This window comes from Brassica napus, chromosome C5 (genome assembly GCF_020379485.1).
Source record: "Brassica napus cultivar Da-Ae chromosome C5, Da-Ae, whole genome shotgun sequence".
In the NCBI taxonomy this organism is placed as follows: domain Eukaryota; kingdom Viridiplantae; phylum Streptophyta; class Magnoliopsida; order Brassicales; family Brassicaceae; genus Brassica; species Brassica napus.
The window spans coordinates 52,291,408-52,311,739 of NC_063448.1; the positions used below are offsets into that span (position 1 = coordinate 52,291,408).

At 37.1% G+C, this 20,332-nt stretch overlaps 3 protein-coding genes across 4 annotated transcripts; 2 read left to right on the top strand and 1 right to left on the bottom strand.

Annotated features, from left to right (window-relative positions):
- Positions 1 to 5,156: 5,156 nt before the first annotated feature.
- On the bottom strand, positions 5,157 to 8,922 carry LOC125587350. Its single transcript, XM_048757616.1, has 6 exons — positions 8,839 to 8,922; positions 8,303 to 8,365; positions 7,648 to 8,240; positions 6,715 to 7,595; positions 5,624 to 6,291; positions 5,157 to 5,180 (listed from the first exon to the last, which is right to left on the bottom strand). Exons 1-6 carry the CDS (start codon positions 8,920 to 8,922, stop codon positions 5,157 to 5,159), a joined length of 2,313 nt encoding a protein of 770 aa, XP_048613573.1.
- Positions 8,923 to 11,448: 2,526 nt separating this feature from the next.
- On the top strand, positions 11,449 to 15,072 carry LOC106377158 (1-phosphatidylinositol-3-phosphate 5-kinase FAB1B-like). Of its 2 annotated transcripts, XM_048759291.1 has the most exons (6): positions 11,450 to 12,129; positions 12,259 to 12,590; positions 12,678 to 12,801; positions 12,884 to 13,012; positions 13,123 to 14,444; positions 14,543 to 15,072. In XM_048759291.1, the coding sequence occupies exons 1-5, from the start codon at positions 12,127 to 12,129 to the stop codon at positions 13,174 to 13,176; spliced, it is 642 nt and encodes a 213-aa protein (XP_048615248.1). In that variant the 5' UTR covers positions 11,450 to 12,126; the 3' UTR covers positions 13,177 to 14,444; positions 14,543 to 15,072. The 2 variants fall into 2 exon arrangements, with proteins under 2 accessions (XP_048615247.1, XP_048615248.1); XM_048759290.1 differs by having other exon boundaries at positions 11,449 to 12,590.
- Positions 15,073 to 18,396: 3,324 nt separating this feature from the next.
- LOC106373959 (putative F-box only protein 15) lies at positions 18,397 to 19,311 on the top strand. The gene has a single exon (XM_013814070.1). It carries the CDS (start codon positions 18,397 to 18,399, stop codon positions 19,309 to 19,311), a length of 915 nt encoding a protein of 304 aa, XP_013669524.1.
- Positions 19,312 to 20,332: the final 1,021 nt, after the last annotated feature.

The following is a 20,332-nucleotide window of genomic DNA, read 5'->3' on the forward strand; positions in this document are numbered from 1 at the left end:
GATTTAAAATTTTGGTATCTAAAAAATCAAAACCGACCCGAACTGAAGTATTTCGGGTACCTGAATGTATCTGGAATAGATTTATATACCTACATATATTAATTATTTTTTGGATTTAATGTATATTAAAAACATCCAAAATATATAATATACTTATAAGTTGTTCAAAATACTTGAAAATATATACAAATAGTCAAAAATAAATGTTTAAAATAGCTAAAATATACTCAAAACACCAAAAATACTTGAAACATCTATTGATTATTTATCCAAATATTCAAACCAACCAATTTATATGTTAATTTTATGTATTTTGACATATGTTATTCAAATTTATATGTAATATATTATTTTGTTTATAGATTTTGAGAAATTTTAAGCATATAATGAATTTGAAAAATTAAAAAATAATTTAATGGGTTATCCGAATCCGAACCAAACCCGCAAAGATCCGATCTGAATCCGAACCGAAATTTAGAAATATCCGAATGGGGTTGAAATCTTTGAACATGAAAATCCAAAAATTGAATAGAATAGAACCGAACCCGAATGAATATCCGAACGCCCACCTCAATCCAACCTGCCAGATTCGAACCAGGTGACCTACAGACTTCTCCTCAACCAAATAAGCTAAGATCTGTCGTTAATTTTTTAAACATTAAGATGTTTTAGATTTTTTACTTGTTCCACAAAGATAGATTTTATATATGTTTAAGGTATTTTTTTATACTTTTAAGAAACATTAAATTAAAAAATTTGAATTGATTAAATTTCATTGGTGAAAAGTTATTGAACAATGTATAATAAAGTAAAAAAAAATTAAATTATAAATATTTATTGAATTCTTAATAAACATGAAAAAATCTTATTTTTGAAAACAGATGGAGTATTTGTTATTCTAATAAATATTTATGTGGGCCAAATCTTCCTAATGGGCTAACTCTGATCTTAAATTTGTACGATTTATACTTTGAATGAAACATTCTTTACCAAATGGACATAACCAGAGGACCTTCAAGCTCCGATCTAAAGTTTGTACGATTTGTACTTTGAATGAAACATTCTTTACCAAATAGACATAACCAGCTACGACCTTAGAACAAACTCTAGTCTCTGTACTCAGCTTATTCAACTTTTGACCTCTCCAGCCATTTCAAAAAGCAGTCCCAAGGGCGGATGTAAGATTTTTTTAATAGGGGTACAAATCCTTTATATACTAAAACACAAGTCGCCTAATTAATCAGAATTTGACATTTGGCAAAGCTTAAAAAAATAACAAATTCTCACTGAAAAAAATCATTAAATCACCGTTTTCTTTAATTTACAAATATCTAAATCCCTAAATTTTCTTACATTATCATCACCACGTTCAAAGGTAAATATCACGTTTTCAAACTGTTTTTTTTTCTATATAAATTTCAATCTTTTTACTTCACGTTCTATTTGATCTCTCTATTTTTCATCTCTCTTTCTTAATCTCCATTGCTCTGTACTTCGAGTTTTTTCTCTTTCTATTGATATCTTCCACTGATACTAATAAATTCCATACAAGTTCATGATCATGCTTAGTTAAGATTTGGTTTCTTCTTATTTCGTATTAGCAATCTCTTAATTGTTTATTTCAGATTAAAAATGGCATTTGAGTACATTGTTTCAAAGCTTTGACAGCAACAAGGATAACGACAATAGGTATGTTCAATGTTATCTACAAAACTGGTATTTACAATACTGTTCTTTCTATGATAATTTTTTTTTTTTTTTTTTTGTAACTGATAATTTTTTTTTTATGATAAATTACTTGCATTACTTTTGTATTTAACAAAAATATAAATGAATAAGGAAGAAGACAAAAGACAAACTAGATTTTAACAAGAACGAATCATTATCCTCCCAACAGAGGATCAAGAAAAAAAAAACAAAATAAACCAAAACGAAAGAGCGTTCTCTGTAGCAAACGTAGTGAAAGAGAAGAATGGTACATAATTTGAAAACACGTTTACATTTTTTTTTTTCCACTGATTCTCTCTCTTATGTTGCTCTTTAATATTTTGTTTTTGTAGCCTATCCCACAACTAACGAATAATGATAAAAAAAATGGGAAATAAAATAAAACAACTCAACACTCTACTAAGGAAAAAGACTAACAATAACTCTAATGGTGAAAATTGGTAAAAAAATTGTTTGGTTTGACTATTTCGCATAACACACTATCTTACAAATCTTTTTTGTTGAAATGTTACATTACACCAACAAAAAAAAGAGTAATGCTCTACATTAACAAGTAGAAAAGTTTGAAAACAGAAAAAACAAATTAAAGACAGAGAAATCGTAGTTGCAGGTGAGAGAAGACTTAAGTTTCAGGGCAAATGAGAGATAGCATTCCATCTGTGTAACATCATATTGGTTTCTGGTGTATCATTTTTTAAAGCAAGCAGTCTGTTCGAGATGTCCTTGTGGACTGTACGAGCTATAGAAAGGATTGAGTCTATTAATATAAGTCGACTATTTTCATATGTTGTTCAATTTCTTTGTTTTATTTTTACTATATCAATTCTAACAAAAATATATTTTGAAAAGACTTATTTAGAAAAAATACAGATAAAACTGAATGTAGAAAATACGGCATTTTCTGTGTTATCCATATTTTTGACTATAAATATGTTGCCTTTTAATTAAAAACTAAAGAACATTACAATTTTATATGAAAAATTAAAATGGATAGCACAGGATGATCATACTAGTCATATATAAAGGCTAAAACATGAAGTTTAATAAGGGAAAATAGCTAAATTTTGGGTTAAATTATAAAGAATTTGGAAATTTTGTGGGTGCAATTGCCACCTTCTTGAGTCGAGTAGATCCGCCGCATCGATCGCTTTCTTACCAGAAAGTTGAAGTTCAAGTAACTGAGTAAACAAAAGACCAAATGCTAAGCAATGTCAGGATTTGCTGTCGCATAGACAAGGCTAAGAAATTCCTAAATCCCTAATCATACAAACTGTTCAAATGAAATGTATGAGCATAAGAGCTAATAGATTACTTTCAGAAAATAATAACGAGAGTAGTTCAGGCGCCTGCAAATGATTCAAAAGTCATTAAGACCCATAGAAAATGTTAAGATAATCAGCTACTTTGAAAGAGAAAGTAACACCTTTATTTGATCATCAACTTGGAAACCCTTAAGAGGCAAAATCACTGCCCCCTGCATCTAGCTTCGCACCGTAAATGCTACTGTCACCACTGTTTCTTGAACACCATCCTATAACAGCCACCCAAGTCTTATTGTGAAATCTTGAGTTAAGCAATAACAGGAAGAGTTGGAAACAAGTCAATATTAAAAGAAAAAAAAAATTGCACCTGTAATGCTCGTTAAGCTGTTGTACCACAAAGCTCAGGTTGAAAATCTCTTAAACTGGATAAGAACGCTTCCTCCATGCAAGGAAAGGAAACACAAGAAATATCACATCTTTCTCCTCGTGCATCATCTGTTTATCAGACACGAGAACAATAGGCTGTTCCACTTTTTTGTTTTTTTTTTTTTTTAAAGAAAACCATCAGGGGACAATAGGTTATTAACATTTGTTAGAATGAGAGAATTGATAGAATGAGAGAATTACTGAGAGTTGATTATTGGAGAATGAAAAACATGAAGAACATAGAGAAAGAGAAAGTAGATCTGAAGATGTAAGAGAAAGAAGGAGAGAATAGTTTCCTTGATCTAATTGTGGATCTGGGTACAAGTATTTAAAGACAAGTGACCTCAGTACACAATATAATAAAATATCTTTTCCTCTCTTCTTCTTCTCTTCAATAAAATCGAGCTTATAAAACCCTTATAAAGCCTTATAAAACCTTATAAAGTCTGGTAGCTTAATTCTCAAGTCTGGCAGCTTCATTGTCAAGTCTGGCAGCTTAATTTTCAAGTCTGGCAGCTTCATCTCTTCACTTCTTGATCTTCATCTCAACACTCCCCCTCAAGCTAGACTAAGTGAACTTGTCTAGCTTGGAAACCATGAAGATCTCCCTCATTAAAAACCTCAACAAGGAAAACCCATTAGGATAAAACCTTGATGAGGAAAAAAGAGTGGAGACTCCATGGTTAAGGGGATCAGCTTCTGGAAGTAAGATCAATGAGTCCAAGCCTTGATAGTATGGACTCTATTGTCTTCTGCCTCGCTGCCTTAGTAAACACATCAGCCAGTTGATCCTCACTCCTTGTGTAACATGGCAGTATTACTCCTAGGACAATCATCTGCCTCACCTTGTGACAATCAACTTCTATGTGCTTTGTTCTCTCACGAAACACAGAATTAGAAGCTATGTGGATAGCAGCCTGATTATCACAATGCATTGTCATGGGAGTGGTCTGCTCAATACTCAAATGCTTCAATATCCCTTTGATCCACACTAGCTCATTTGTCAACTTCAACATGGCTCTATATTCAGCCTCAGCACTAGAACAAGAGACAACCTTCTGCTTCTTACTCTTCCATGTAACCAAGTTCCCTCCAATGAAGGTACAATACCCAGTAGTTGATCTCCTATCAACTCTATCTCCAGCCCAGTCAGCATCACAATAACCAACCACCTCTGTACTTCTATTGCATCCCATCCAGACTCCTTGGCCGCTAGAGCCATTCAAATACCTCAAGATCCTGTCTACCATAATCCAATGGTGCATCTTTGGAGCTTGCATATGCTGGCTAACTTGATTCACAGCAAAACATATGTCTGGCCTGGTGATTGTCAAGTAGATCAGCTTCCCAACCATCTTCCTATACAGCTTAGCATCTTCAAATGGTTGATTGTTTTCAATCTCCCCCTCAAGTAAAACCTTATACCCATCCTCAAGTGGTGTCCTAGCTGTCTTTCCTCCAAGCTTACCAGCGCCCTTCAATAGATCCACAGTGTACTTCCTTTGAGACATGAACAAGCCCTCCTTAGATCTGCATATCTCAATACCCAGAAAATACTTCATCTCTCCCAAATCCTTGATGTCAAACACTGATTTGAGAAACTCCTTAGTAGCCTGGATCCCTGCCTTATCACTTCCTGTGATAATCAAATCATCCACATACACTAGAATCACAATGATCCCTGAAGGTCCTGTCAAGGTGAAGAGAGTGTGATCCAGTTCAGACTTCCTAAATCCTCTCTCATTGAGAGTTGTACTCAGCTTCCTGTACCAAGCTCTAGGTGACTGTTTCAGCCCATATATTGCCTTCTTCAATCTCAAGACATTCCCTGGCTTTACTAGATGCTCAAGACCAGGAGGTGGATGCATGTATACTTCATCTTCCAGTTCACCTTGCAGGAAAGCATTCTTCACATCCATTTGCCACAGATCCCACTCCAAGTTTGTTGCAATGGATAACACAATTCGAATTGTGTGAAGCTTAGCCACTGGTGCAAAAGTATCAATGTAGTCTTCCCCATAAGTCTGTGTAAACCCTCTTGCCACCAGCCTAGTTTTGCGTCTCTCAATAGTTCCATCTGCCCGGTACTTGATTGTGAAGATCCATCTGCTAGACACAGCCTTCTTCCCTCTTGGTAATTCACTCTCATACCAAGTGTCATTTCTGATCATTGCATCCCTTTCATCACCCACTGAGTTTCTCCAGACCTTATGTTTCATGGCTTCCTCATAAGACCTTGGGATCTCATTCTCATCCAGATTACACATGAAGACCACATGCTCCTCTGGATATGTTGCAAACGAACATACTGGTTGAGTCGGATGTGCTACAGCCTCCGCATTGTAGCACATCCTTGTGTTCACCCAATTTGATGGATCTTTCTTCACCCTGGTACTTCTCCTCAGTGGTTGAACCTCTGTTTCTGGTTCCTGAATCCCAAATGACTCGACTGGATTTTGCATAGCTGCATGCTCATCTCTATCAGTCTGCGCATCCGATCTTGGACTCTCTCTATCAGCCTGCGCATCTCCATCTGATCTTGGACTCTCTTCTCCTTGTGTCTCTCCTTGATCATGACTTCCTGAATCACTCTGCTGTTGTTGTTGCACTCCTGATTCAGCTTCACTTCCCCCCTCATGATCAAGAGGGGAGATCCTTTCACTTTCCTCCTCATGAGTACTTGTGCTTCTTGGTGGTTCTCTTCTTGTTCCCTGATCCTGGGTCATGCTAATCCCAAGATTCTCCAATACCATCCTCAGATTTGTTGCCTTATCTGATGGCATTTGTGGAAGATCCTTCAAATCATCCCATATCTTTTCTTCATAATACCCTTTCCCTTCAATGAATTTAACATCTCTAGACACCAACACCCTCCCTGTTGTTGGATCATAGCACTTATACCCTTTCTGAGTGATAGAGTATCCAATAAACATAGCCTTAGTGCTCTTTGCATCAAGCTTCTTCCTCAGTTCTCCTGGAACCAATACATAGCAGGTACACCCAAACACTCTCAAATGTTGAATCTGCGGCCTAGACTTGTTCAGCACCTCAAACGGAGATAGATCCCTCAGAACTTTCGTTGGCGTCCTATTGATGAGATAACATGCTGAGACAACTGCATCACTCCAAAATCTCTTGGGAACATTGGAATGAAACATCATTGATCTTGCTACTTCCATCAGGTGTCTGTTCTTCCTCTCAGCCACACCATTCTGTTGTGGAGTGTAGGGACAGCTGGTTTGATGAACTATCCCATGCTTCATCAGATGATTCTTGAATGCATGGCTAGTGTATTCACCTCCATTGTCTGACCTTAGTACCTTCACAGTAGTATTATACTGATTAGTGACATAAGCTTGGAAGTTTATAAATGCCTCTAACACTCTATCCTTGGAAGGAAGCAATGTGACCCATGTATACTTAGATTTTTCATCTATGAAAGTCACAAAATACTTATGCTTATCCCTAGATATACATGGAGATGTCCACACATCATAGTGTATTAAGTCAAAGCATTTCTCATAGACAGTTTCAGATGTGGGAAAAACAGTTTTGCAATGCTTCCCTAGTATGCATGCTTCACATTCCAGGTGATTAACTGATAGATTAGGCATCATGAGCTCAAGGGCGCGAGGGTGAGGATGTCCTAATCTAGCATGCCAAGTAATGCTATCACAATCATCAGAAGTACTACTCATGCATATAGAGATAGAGGGTTTAGAGAGCTTAGTTGATTGTAGCTGGTATAGGTTGTTGGTGCTGCTCCCCTTTCCAATCACTTGACCAGTAATGAGATCTTGAAACTCAACCTCCTCTGGCCTGAATACTACTTGACATTGCAAGTCAACAGTAGCTCTCTTCACAGATATCAAATTGGAAGTAAACTGAGGCAGGTACAAGGCTGTTGATTCCCTGTCAAATAGCTTCAAGTTTCCTATCCCTTCTATAGGAATTTTATCTCCATTTGCTATCTGAACATCCCCAGTAGCTGCTCTCACTTCATCCATCAGGCTCCTATCACTGATCATGTGATGACTGGCTCCAGAATCCACAATAATAGGTTTAGACCTTACTGGCTGAATTCCTTGCTTCTTAGATGCAATGAGTGCTTTTGCTTCAGCTACAAATGCATCCCACTCTCTTCTGGTAATCACCTCATCAGCTCTACCCTTCTCGTGTCTATTTTTTTAATTCATCCCCATCTTTTATATCTCCTATGTATGCTGAATACAAGCTCTTGCCACTGATTACTTGTTGTAGTTCAGTAATCTGTCTCCTCTCCTCTGGCTGAGTTGTTGCTTGCTTCTGCTTCAACATACCACACACACTCTCTACATCAGGTAGAGTTTCTTCTGTGAGTATCTTCCTGGCCAGTTTATCATAGGACTTATCTAAACTCAGCAGGAGACTCAAGACTTCATCTTGCTCTAGCCTTCTCTTCAGTACGATTTTATCCAAGGTACTCGGTCTGAGCGCCTTTAACTCTGCCCATAAGCTCTTAAACCGTTCAAGATGCTTACTGAGCTCTTCTCCATCTTGCTTCAGCTCCTCAATGGCCCGCTTGACCACAAAAACCTTGCCCAGATGGGATCTGTCCTTATACACAGCTTCCATACTCTCCAACAACTCCTTAGCCGTCCCTTCATGAGTATCAGCTTCCAGGATTGAACTTGAGAGCGACCTTTGGATGATCCCAAGTGTTCCTTGATTCTCTTGAATCCACTTGCCTTCATCCATCTGCTTCGTAATCACTTCACCTCCACAACTCCACTTATCAGGAGTAACCGGTGTATATAGCTTCACCATGGTGTCGTTTGTTTCCATCTACAAGAAGAGAACCTCAACACACTAATAACACAGAATATTCAATCTTCAAGAACACTCACGAACCCAGAATCTTCAAGAACACAAATTTGCGGAATGAACTCAGGTTTTAGAGAAACCTGGCTCTGATACCATGTTAGAATGAGAGAATTGATAGAATGAGAGAATTATTGAGAGTTGATTATTGGAGAATGAAAAACATGAAGAACATAGAGAAAGAGAAAGTAGATCTGAAGATGTAAGAGAAAGAAGGAGAGAATAGTTTCCTTGATCTAATTGTGGATCTGGGTACAAGTATTTAAAGACAAGTGACTTCAGTACACAATATAATAAAATATCTTTTCCTCTCTTCTTCTTCTCTTCAATAAAATCGAGCTTATAAAACCCTTATAAAGCCTTATAAAACCTTATAAAGTCTGGCAGCTTAATTCTCAAGTCTGGCAGCTTAATTTTCAAGTCTGGCAGCTTCATCTCTTCACTTCTTGATCTTCATCTCAACAACATTGAGTTAAATTCTTGTTTGCTAATACATGTTTAGCAAACAAAAAATCTAGAAAACAGCAAAGATTAATAGTGCAGAGAAAGAGACGATTACTACCTCAACTTGAGATGACATCACTAGAGGTTTAGCTTCAGGAATATGGTGGAGTGACTCTGTGCTTGATTCTTGGTCAACAGCCATACCACTAAAAAAATTTCTGTTCATAAAGAAGACGCAACAAAACACTCAGAAGACAAAAAGCAAGCACAATAGTAAACTGCAAACGTCGTCGTTCTCTCGTTTAGTTTTTCCTTTTAGAGCATCATTATCCTAGAGACTTTAAATGAGTCTTTTATTTATTTTTAATATTTTTTAATTGTTAAAGTTAAATAAGAAACTGGATTAAGAGACTCGAAAATTTATGTGCTCCATTGCAAATCTCTTATTTAAGGGATCTTAAGAAATTTTTTTTTTAATTAAACACCAAAGTTTTTTTTATTTTTCTTATTAAACTTAAACATTTTTTTTAAAACATAGTATAAGAAGAGGAAGAGGATGCCATATATAAAATTTTGTGAAGACAAGAAGAATGGAAGATTGAAAATTTTGCTTTTCAAGTGAATTGTAAATATATATAGAGAAGGATGGAAGTTGTTGTGAATTGCTTGTGAAGATAAGTTCGAAGTAGAGAATGAAGTAGATTACTTTGTGAATTGCTTTTCAAGTGAATTGCAAATATATATAGAGAAGGATGGAAGTTGTCACTAGTGAACTATATCCGTGAACTTTAACAAAAGACTACAAACACCACAATACTTCAACTCTCTCTGTCACTCTTGTACACCCGTGACACAAATACAAGTCAATGACACAATTACAACTCAATGACTCAATGACACAAGACAATGAAGCCCATGTACGCATCACTAAACCACTCACCTTAAATCTTTACTTGGCCAAGAAACAAAAAAAAAGCTGAGACTTTGAAGCTTGTTCGAAGCTTAAAGGAAGAAACAGAGTAATGGTCGAAGTAACAAGATATCTATGCAAGCTCCATGACATGTATCTTCTATAAAACTCACGCTACAGATATCTACGCAAGTAACAAGCTCTGGCCTTAACAAACACTATTCCACACACAACCGAAACACAAGAGGGGAGAGAAGAATCTAAAGCTAACATACATTAAGAATCTTCAGTGTCGGTTTGAGTATCAGTGCAAACCTCAGTTGATGTTTTATCCACGATCCTTCCTCTGAAAAGGATTGCAACACAACCCCAAGTTTACGACTGAAACTATGGACAAAGAGAAACTTTTCAGAAGAGAAATTGTTACCACCTTTCTAGTATCTTATAGCTCGACTCTGCAAATAGCCAAACAGATCGATAGATCGTCTTAATTTAGGCTTCAAAGTTGGGTCAAAAATACTTAAAATAAATATTGATTTCGTATCCAAAATTTTAAATCAAGCCAATTGATATGTTAAGCTTAGTTATTCTGGCATATGTTATTCAAATTTATAGGTAATATATTATTTTATTTATAGATTTTGAGAAATTTAAAATATATAATGATTTAAAACTTTAAAAATAATTTAAATGGCTTATCCAAACCTGAACCAAACCCGCAAAGATCCGAATCAAACTCAAACCAAAATTTAGAAACATCATAATAGGGCTGAAATCTTTGACTCCGAAAACCCGAAACGCAAACCGATCAGAACCAAACCCGTATGGGTACCTGAAAGCCCATCCCTAGTCATTATTATATTTAGTAAAATGAATCCGATATTTGTTTTGAAAAATATGTTGATATTTGTTTTTCATGTAATTATTAGGGTTTGGCAGAATGAATCCGAGGAACAGAATCGATACCGATCCAAAAATATAGTACCAAACACGAACATAAGTTGATTAAATATTCAAATTATTCAAAATTTTGTTATTTAGAGAACCGAATCTGACCCGAACCGAAGTATTTGAGTATCTGAATTTATCTAAAAATAGATTTATATACTTATATATATTAATTATTTTTAAATTTAATGTATATAAAACATCAAGAATGATACTTTTAAATTGGTTTAAATAATTAAAAATATATATAGATAGTCAAAAGTAATATCTGAAATAGTTAAAGTATCTCAAATAGACATCTACTAATCCCAAGACTTGGGATTAGTAGACTTGTGAAAATAATAATTTAAATCAAAATAATAAAAATGTATTATATATATTGTCACTTAATTTTTCACACCATATAACTATTTTACTAAATAAAAGACTCTTTCTATTTAACTTAATTTAGCCAAACACATACAAAGAGTGCTTTTTTAATTTGTCTACAAAATCAGTTAGTTATGGACATTCGGATACCCATTCAAATACGAGTTGTTTCTTTCAAATATAATTTTTTTTTGGATTTTAAAATTAGGCGCTTTTGAATATTATAAATTTATGTTTGTGTTTTGTGTTGGGTCCTTCCGGATTTAGATGGTTTGGTTCTGATGTATAGAGATCTAGAATATACAAATAACCAATGTACAGTATCTGAAACGGGTTCGGAATATTCGTCCAAAAATAATTTTATTATCCGGTTAAATCAAGATCTTTTGAACATAATTAGTTATATGTCAACATATTCAAAATATATAACATTAATCATAAAAAATAAATATGAATTTATGAAAACGTAAGGACTAATACCCGCATGGACGCGCATATATTTTTTTTTTTTTGTTTAACCAGGTGTTGGCCTTGCGGCCCAGCTGAAGATTTTTTTGTTAGTGTTAATGAACTCTATAGAAGTACATTAATTTTACTATGACTAAGCAAATGAATATTTTTGAAACTACATAAGACATCTAACCTATACTAAAAGGGAGATATACTCATCAGCTAAGTCATTCACGTAGTCAAAAATATTCAGCCTATCAGACATTACGTTTTTGCCACGTCACAAGGCGTCCAGTTACAATTGAGCTAAGCAAAACATGTTGGGCTTAACCTAATCGAAGTGGCCCACTCCCAGTCAAACCCAGCTCCTGGTCCATCTTCGGTGAAAAGGATCGCCGACACTTCATCTTCAATCTCATCGTATACGATTCATGTCTCTTGATTCTCTTCTATCAAAATTTTGAAACCCTAAATTAACGTTCCAACACCTTTGTCTGCGACGTAAGATTTCAGAGTGATTAGTCGGAGTCATGTAAAACCAGGACAACGGTTCAGAGGTTACGGCCATCCAACAACAAAACAGTGAGACTCCAAAGGAACCACAATCTCAAAAAGAGGAGTTTCCTCGGGCACCCTCTGATCACCAGAGCATCTTGGTTTCTCTATCGTCCAGATCAGTGTGGAAAGGAACGGTGTGTGAGAGGTCTCATCTCTTCCGGATAAAATACTATGGTAGTTTCGATAAACCCTTGGGACGGTTCTTGAGAGATCATTTGTTCGATCATGCAAGTTTTACAGTTTGACTTCTCTATTTCAGCTTACATAATAATTTGGTAACCCAAATATATGCTCGAATCGCAGGGATACAGGTGTCGTTCATGTGAGATGCCATCAGAAGCTCACGTTCACTGTTACACTCATCGACAAGGCAGCCTTACGATATCTGTCAAGAAGCTTCAAGATTATCTCTTACCTGGTGAAAAAGAGGGGAAGAATTGGATGTGGCATAGATGCATGAGATGCCCTCGACCTGACGGTTTTCCTCCGGCGACTCTACGAGTGGTGATGTCTGATGCTGCATGGGGATTATCGTTTGGGAAGTTTCTGGAGCTCAGTTTCTCAAATCACGCAGCTGCCAGTAGAGTAGCATGTTGTGACCATTCTCTCCATAGAGACTGTCTTCGCTTCTACGGGTACTTTCTCTTGGCTAAATTGTTGAAACGTGTCTGATTAAAAATTATGTATGTTTTTTTTTGCTCTAACAAGTTGTGTCCATGCAGATTTGGGAACATGGTTGCTTGCTTCCGTTACGCTACTATAGATGTGAATTCTGTCTACCTTCCACCCTCAGTTCTTGGTTTCAACTATGATAATCAGGACTGGATACAAAGAGAGACAAATGAGGTTAGATATCTGTGATTTTACTGGGATGCAGTTTTGAAATCTCACACATTTTAACTGACTTCTCTTCATTTTTATTATTCAGGTGGTAGAGAGAGCGGAGCTTCTGTTTTCTGAAGTATTAAATGCTATTAGTCAAATTGCAGCAAAAGGTTTTAGGCGTCGAATTGGCGAACTCGAAGAACTGCTGCAAAGAGAGAAAGCAGAGTTCGAGGTAATAATTTATGTATTAAAGATCAAATTGATTCTCTTAAAACCAATATACTACAATTATTATTTTAAGACCAGTGGTTTTGTTTTGTAACGTTCTGACATTTCTTTCAGGATAATATTGCAAAGGGAGGTGAAGGAAGGCCAACCTCAAGTGGATATTCTTGAGCTGTACCAGCTTCGCAGACAGCTCATTTTTCAGTCATATATGTGGGATCACCGCTTGATTAATGCATCAAGTTTATCTAAGATTGAGAGTAGTGATGAAAATGAGAAAGTACCCTTGGCTAAGAGCCAGACCCTCCCCGAGATGAATGCTGGGACTAACTCTCTTCTTTCTGGCTCAAAGGTTGATCAGAATCCTGATGGTGGTTCTACTGATGACACTAAGGTTCAGAAGGAATCGGATACAAATTTAGATTTGAATCCGTAAAATGAAGATGGTGGAGAAGTCTCTCCCAGCAAGACCTTACCTGATAGTTCTGAACCTCTAGAAAGTAAACTCGATGATGTTCGCAAGACACAGTCTGATGGCGAGATAGTTATGAAAAATCTATCAGCTACTCTTGATGCAGCATGGATAGGCGAGCGTCAGACATCAGGGGAGATTCCAACCAATACTAAGATCTTGATTCCTCCTTCAAACTCTTCAACTTTCCCTCCAATAGATCTCCCAGAACAGCAAAACGAATTCAAGGTGGCGTATCCAGTTTCACCTGTTCTACCGAGTAAAGATTATGAGAGCTCAGAAGATTCTGTAAGCTGGTTAGGTGTGCCATTCCTCAATTTCTACCGCTCCATCAACAAGATTTTTCTCCTTAGCTCTCAGAAACTCGATACATTTGGAGAGCATAGCCATATCTATATTTCATCTTTTAGAGAGGCAGAGCTTCAAGGTGGACCAAGGCTACTTCTTCCCGTAGGCATCAATGATATTGTTGTTCCGGTGTATGATGATGAACCCACAAGTATGATCGCATACACCTTGACGTCACCTGAGTATCAACGCCAAATATCTCTAGAAGGGGAATCTCTATATAAGACTCAAACCCCTCTTAAACCTCCATTAATGGGTTCGTTTCGCATCCCTCTCTCTGGTCTGCGAAGTTTTTTTTCAGAGTGATTTAAATGTCAAAGCAACAATATGAGCTACACCAACAAAAATAGAAGACTGAAGATTAAGGAATTAGAGTTGCGATTAAAAGAAAATTAGAAGCCAGCCTCCTATTTGGTACATTCTATTACATTTATGCAAAAAGCTGCACTGGTGTCAATGCAACAGTCGCGCTTCTCTACTATTTGGTACATTCCATTACATTAATGCAGAAAGATGCACTGGTGTCAATGCCTCACAGAGATTCCATTACACTCACGACTGGAATAAAACAGCAAAGGCAAGAAATAAAGAAGGCGCAGAAGTCAGACATTCTCTTTTGGTAAGTTTACTTTGCGGCTGTTGAATGTTGAATCAAGGTATTTATGTGACATATATCTTCTTACTGATTAATGAATGCTCTTTTATTTTCTATCCTAGGCTACCAATTTTTTCCATGGATATAGGGTGTGACCGTGCAAGCAAGGTAATTCACGCTAATTAGGCGTCTGTGATGTGCATTATCTGGTTATTTATGTGGAGTACAAAGTCTTTCTATTCCTTAGCTGCTGTCCTGAGGAGTTGAAAAAACAAAATATTATGCCACTCCAGCCGGTGCTTTTGAAATCGGGCTTGAACGGCTTGAGTTAATGTGACATTGCTTCTCTTCAACTATAAGGAGACAAGCAAGAGAGTGCTAAAACCTTCAACAAAGGCAATTCATATCTCAATAGAAAGAAGAAGTATGGTCAGAAGAAAAAAGTGATGATGAGCTAAGTAAATGAACATGATCTTCCTACCAAGTCCTAAGGCCTTGGCTGTATCTTTTCTGCCATAAGCATATCAAGAAAAAATAATGTCCGTCTAACTCCCAGGAGCAAAGGAGGAGTTAGTTTCCAGCAATGTCCCTGTCACAAATGTTGTTTGTCTCCATCAATTTATTATTTATAAATGATAATGTCAATTTTAGCTTTTAAATTTAAAATATTAAAGAAAATAGTTATCTTTTAAAGATAAATTTAAAAAGTGATATCAAACTTACGGTAAAGTTTTATATTAAAATTCTCAAGAAATGAGAATATATGCATTTGTTTCTCCAAAAATTCTAAAAGTGATGTTCATGTATAAATGCCACTTCTATTTTTTTCCTTCTATGTTTTTAAAATTATTTTTTCAATAGAACTTTTGGTTCGTACACTATTATTCTTTGTATTTAATTAGCAAACAATTTATCCATAACTGTATATTAATTTACAGAAGTCCGACACCAAATAAGATATAAACTTATTTATTATAATGTTATCAAAATTATATTAGAACAAAGTTACAAAAACAACATTTACACATTATAAATATTTTTTCTACACCTAAAATATTGGTCACTAATATTTAATAGTATGTTTAATACGCTTCCAATTAATATTATTTTATAAATTAATATTTTCACTATTTAATAATGCACTGTTAGAAATCTTAAATGGTTTCAGTTCTAAAACTGTCAACAATAATCGATATTAAAAATTTACATAAAAAATATTAATAAATTTAAGTGCATTTTTGAACAAATATTTTTTGTTCTGATGTGTTTTACTTATATGAAATTTTGTTCCCTAAAATGTTTCAAATCTTATATAGAAGTAAAGTTTGCAAAACATTTCAGGAAAAAAGTAACTCAAACTACATTTCAGGTTATTCCTTTTCATTTCATATACTGTAGCTGAAACTTATTTGACATTAAAATAGCTCTGTGCAACAGCAAGGATCAAATCATAAGAAACCAAGAACAAAACAATGCACGTTGACTACAATAGAGCTCCTTTGAACAAAGACAAGGCGAGGACTCCAGATTAGGACCTCTGGCTTGCGTCTCCTGCTATATAGAATAGCACATGCAATATAAAGACCAAAGCTTCATACACCAGGAAATAGAAAAATTAAGTTCATTAATCGTCAACCGGAATGGCAGAGAAAGAGAAGAGAACTCGAAACACTATGTGAAGCTTGATGGAAGAAGAGATTTTGATCAAATCTTAAGGGTAATGAAAAGGAGCGAAACAACTCACAATCGAGTTCTAACTTGCTCGAAAGATCGAGAAGGTCGAAGATCGAAACAAATAATGACCCAAAGAAAGCTCAGAGACGACATGCAACACAAACAAAACAGCACATGGTTTCAAAGATAAAATCAGATCTAGAGGGTAAGAAAACCCAACCCGCTTTAACTAGCTATATCAAGCAAAGAAGATCGATTAACATTGCATTGAGATCATCAATAAACTCATTAATCTCCTGAAAAAACAAAATCAAAACTTGATTATGTTACCTAAAAAGAAGAACATGAAAAAAACCAGATGATCTCAGTTGAAAAATATGATAAAAAACCAAAATTAAAGATCCAACTCCAGCTCTAAGGGAGTAACCGGAATCAGAGAAGAAGCGTAACAATGGATAATGGAAGAGGGAACAAAAAAAAAAATTTATGAAAGAAAAAGATTAGATTTTCCTCACGGCAATAGTAAATTGTAAATGATCAAATAAACACAATTATTCTAAAATTAAGATGATAATTTATATATGATAAAATATGATATAAGTAAATAAATTTTAAAATATATATCCGCGCGTAGCGCGGAAAAACGATATAGTGATTAGTAAAAGAAAAAAAACTATATAAGATACTTGAATAGTTTACAATATAAAATTAATTTTGGCCAATCAATTAGAATTAAAGATGTCAATTAATGAAATTTCGTGGAAAAAAAAAACCCTCTCTTAGTTAAGGAAGCGCGAGGAAAACACACTCTCTCTAGAAGAACAAGAAAACCCTAGCGCCGCGGCCGTCCCCGGTATCCGGTGTCTCTTCCCGGTGCCGGAGGCTTCTTCTTTAACCTTTCGAGTTTTTGTGTTGCCCTCCTCGTGAGCTTCTTCTCTCTCGGTGATATGTAAGACGACTCTGGCGTAAGATGGAAGCCCTGTTTTCAGTTTTGACCGCGGCGGAGCTGAGCTTGGTGGTGGAAGACGGATCTCTGGAGCGTCTGCGAGTTGAGTAAAGAGGAAGGTCAGGGTTGGGTCGGCTTTTAGAGTTGTGTGGTTGAGATTCGTCGATCTATTTTCCTGGTTGCTCGACGGCTCTCACCACTGCGAAGGAGGCGCGTGGCTTTGTGTCTCGTCATCTCTCCCACAGATCTGGTAGCTAGCTTGGATGTGATGGCTTGTGTTTCAGATTCGAAAGGAGAGGGGCGCGCGTGGGGACGGTGAGCGACTCAGTGCTCGGGTGGCTCCAAACCTCGCCACTCGTCAAGTGGATATCAAAGGTTTCTCCTTTTGATGACATGAACAGAGACATGAACGTCTGATGTGTGTTGGCCGGAAGTGCTCTTGATTCATGTGCTGCAGATCTTTCCTCAGTCGTGGTTGGGTCGTCTATGGCTTTGCTTGAAGGATGAAAGGTAGCTGCTTCAGTTGGACATATAAAGCCTCGTTCACCAGCGTGAAGGTACCCTCCAGAAGATGTCCTCTGGTTCTCAGAGACATGATGTGTAAAGACGGAAGCTTTCCTCGCTTTGTCACCGAGAGAGTTCGAGTCTTAGTGACACACGTTTTGAGGCCAATCATTCGCAGTACCGCATGATTGTCTGATCTGGTAGATTGGCTTCTTCTTCAGTTTGTAGGCTGTGCCGGAATGTGGGTGATGCTGATCTCTCAACTCGTCTTTTTGGGGACTATGTGGTCATCTAGCTGTTGGTCTGTGGGTAACAGAACGCTGATGGTGATGATACCCATGTCCCTTGCAAAGTTGCAAAACTGTGGTTCCTCGTCTCTTGGAATCTCCTGATTGGAAGAATGCATCACTTTGATGTTGAGGCGGTTGGTCAAGTACTGAAATCTAATCATTTGGAACCAATAGCTCTGGACATAAAAGTCTTCTTACTTAGGCTATTTTCGAGGACTTAGGAATTGTTTTGTAACCTTGTTTTCTAGTGGTAGAATTAGGTGGTATAAGAGACGGTTCATTCCGAGTCGTGGGATGAACTCGGCTCGTTGTGGTGAAAAATACATCGACGTATTGATTCGGGTAGCGTAGGATCCTTCTAAGTGTTCATGGGTGGTACTAGATCACGTCGATGTATGTGGGGTTTGAAAATCTTTCGAGGTTGAAAATCTTGTATTCACTTATTTGGATAATGAAAGTCGTAGTTGAGCCAAAAAAAAAAAAAAAAAAGGAAGCGCGAGGAGAAAAAAACAGATTAAAAATCGAGCCCAAATCAAGAAAGAAAAAGAAAAGCTTTCGTATAATGGCGTCGAAGCTTGCTTCAATGGCCTCGAAGCGTTCTTCAATGCCATCACGTTTGTTATCCCTCCCGGAAGAACTACAGCACGAAGTCATCTACCGGACGCCCGTCGAAGCGCTGATACAGTCAGCAACATTATGCAAGCGATGGACCGCTCTCCTCACCAACAAGAAAGTCATCCACACACACTTGGATCGGTCGGCGGAAAGATTCATAAGAACCGTTGATACAGTAAACGTCGTTGATCCGGTGACGCGAATATGCTCAAGTACTTCACCGGTTCCGAGAGAGTTTCAAGACCCGAACAATACAGATGCTCTGCTTCACTGCGACGGTCTTATGCTGTGTAGACTTCGTGGCTGTCACGTCAAAAGGTTCGAGCCCGAGGATCCAAGACGCCCGCAAATAGCGATTTGGAATCCCGTTTTGAGAAAGGTGAAATGGATCATGCCTTCTGACTGTGTGTCCGCTTACAATAACTTTGGGCTAGGTTACAAGAATCGAGGTGATTACTTGATCTTGCGGTTCCCCCAGATCCAGTATAAGTTTGTGGAAGGTGAAAACCCGGTTGAGATATACGAGTTGAAGAATGAGTCATGGAGAACTCTTGAGCACGTGAAGGTTGATTGGGTGGTGGATAGATCGTGCCAAGGTGTGTCTGTGCTGGGTAACATGTATTGGGTGGTTGCTCCTGAGAAGAAGAAGAAGCGGAAAAGCTACATTCTAGGTTTCAATTTCACGGTGGAAACATTTAATGACGTGTGCTTATGTCCTCCTCCTCCTCTCTCTTGTGGTGGTGATCGTTACTTAAGCTGTTACAGTAAAGATAGATTGTCTTTGCTACAGGAAGATACAAAATCAAGGAAGATTGAGGTTTGGCTTTCAAACAACTTGGCTGATGCGATCGTCTTGTGTTAAAGCCCCGTGAATTTACGTCTTATCCGGTCTACTGCTTTGTCAAGCCCAAAAGTATCGTTGCATGGTGCGAGGGAGCTGCAAGACAAGGTCAGAGGTTTTGTACTTACTGCACTCTTTATGAGATTGGTGAGGATGCGCTAGGAAACTCAACTGAGACCGAACGAAACTATGATGAGCGACGCTGGCTTCCAGACTTTTGTGGCCATGTGTATGTTCCAAGTTTGGTGTGGCTGTGATGGGTAACACGTACGTGTTGATAGCTTGCTGTGTGAAGAAGAAGAAAGATCGAGCGAGGAGGGTTTACGTTTCGTGTTCTAACCTTATAGTTTTAGTCTTTGTTTTGTTGATCTTCAGACGTATGTGTCTCGGAATCAACTACATGATATTGTGGATAATGTGTGTAAGCCTTACTTGTTGGTTAAGCAAAACTTCCTGATTTTGACAATGGTTTTTTTTTAATGTTAAACTGGTATTCATCAAAAGAAACTTTTTTACATCCAAGTGTTTCAGTATCTGTTTCTCATACGTACTTCTACTCTCTACTACCAAACCAAAAAGAAAGAGGCTTCTTGGGTCCATTCTTGCTGCAACAAGCTGGACTCCTCTTTGAGCAATAGTGCTAGCAGCTAATGCCTCAAGCTCTGTTCCTATCTCATATATGATGATGGTGATATGATCACAGAAGCAAAGTATATGTCACGTGAGAAGCTGATGACCTGTCACCTGCACAATAAGAGGAAGAGAAGGCCTGTTACATTCAAGTGGAGAGTATAAATAGAAGAGAGGATTGTAATTGAGAGTTAGTTGGTTAGTAGGAGGAGCCTTGTGGCTTGGAGAGCAAGATAGCTTTCTCTGTACTAATTCCTCTGTTGTTGATAAGATAGTGACATTGTTTCTATCAAATGGTCTCAGGCATGTGATTCTCAACCGCCTCAATCATAACCTGTGTGAGAGAGATTAAGATTCTTTTCATTCCATCTCACAACATATACTTTTATTGCAAAGGTCAAGAGAGTTCATA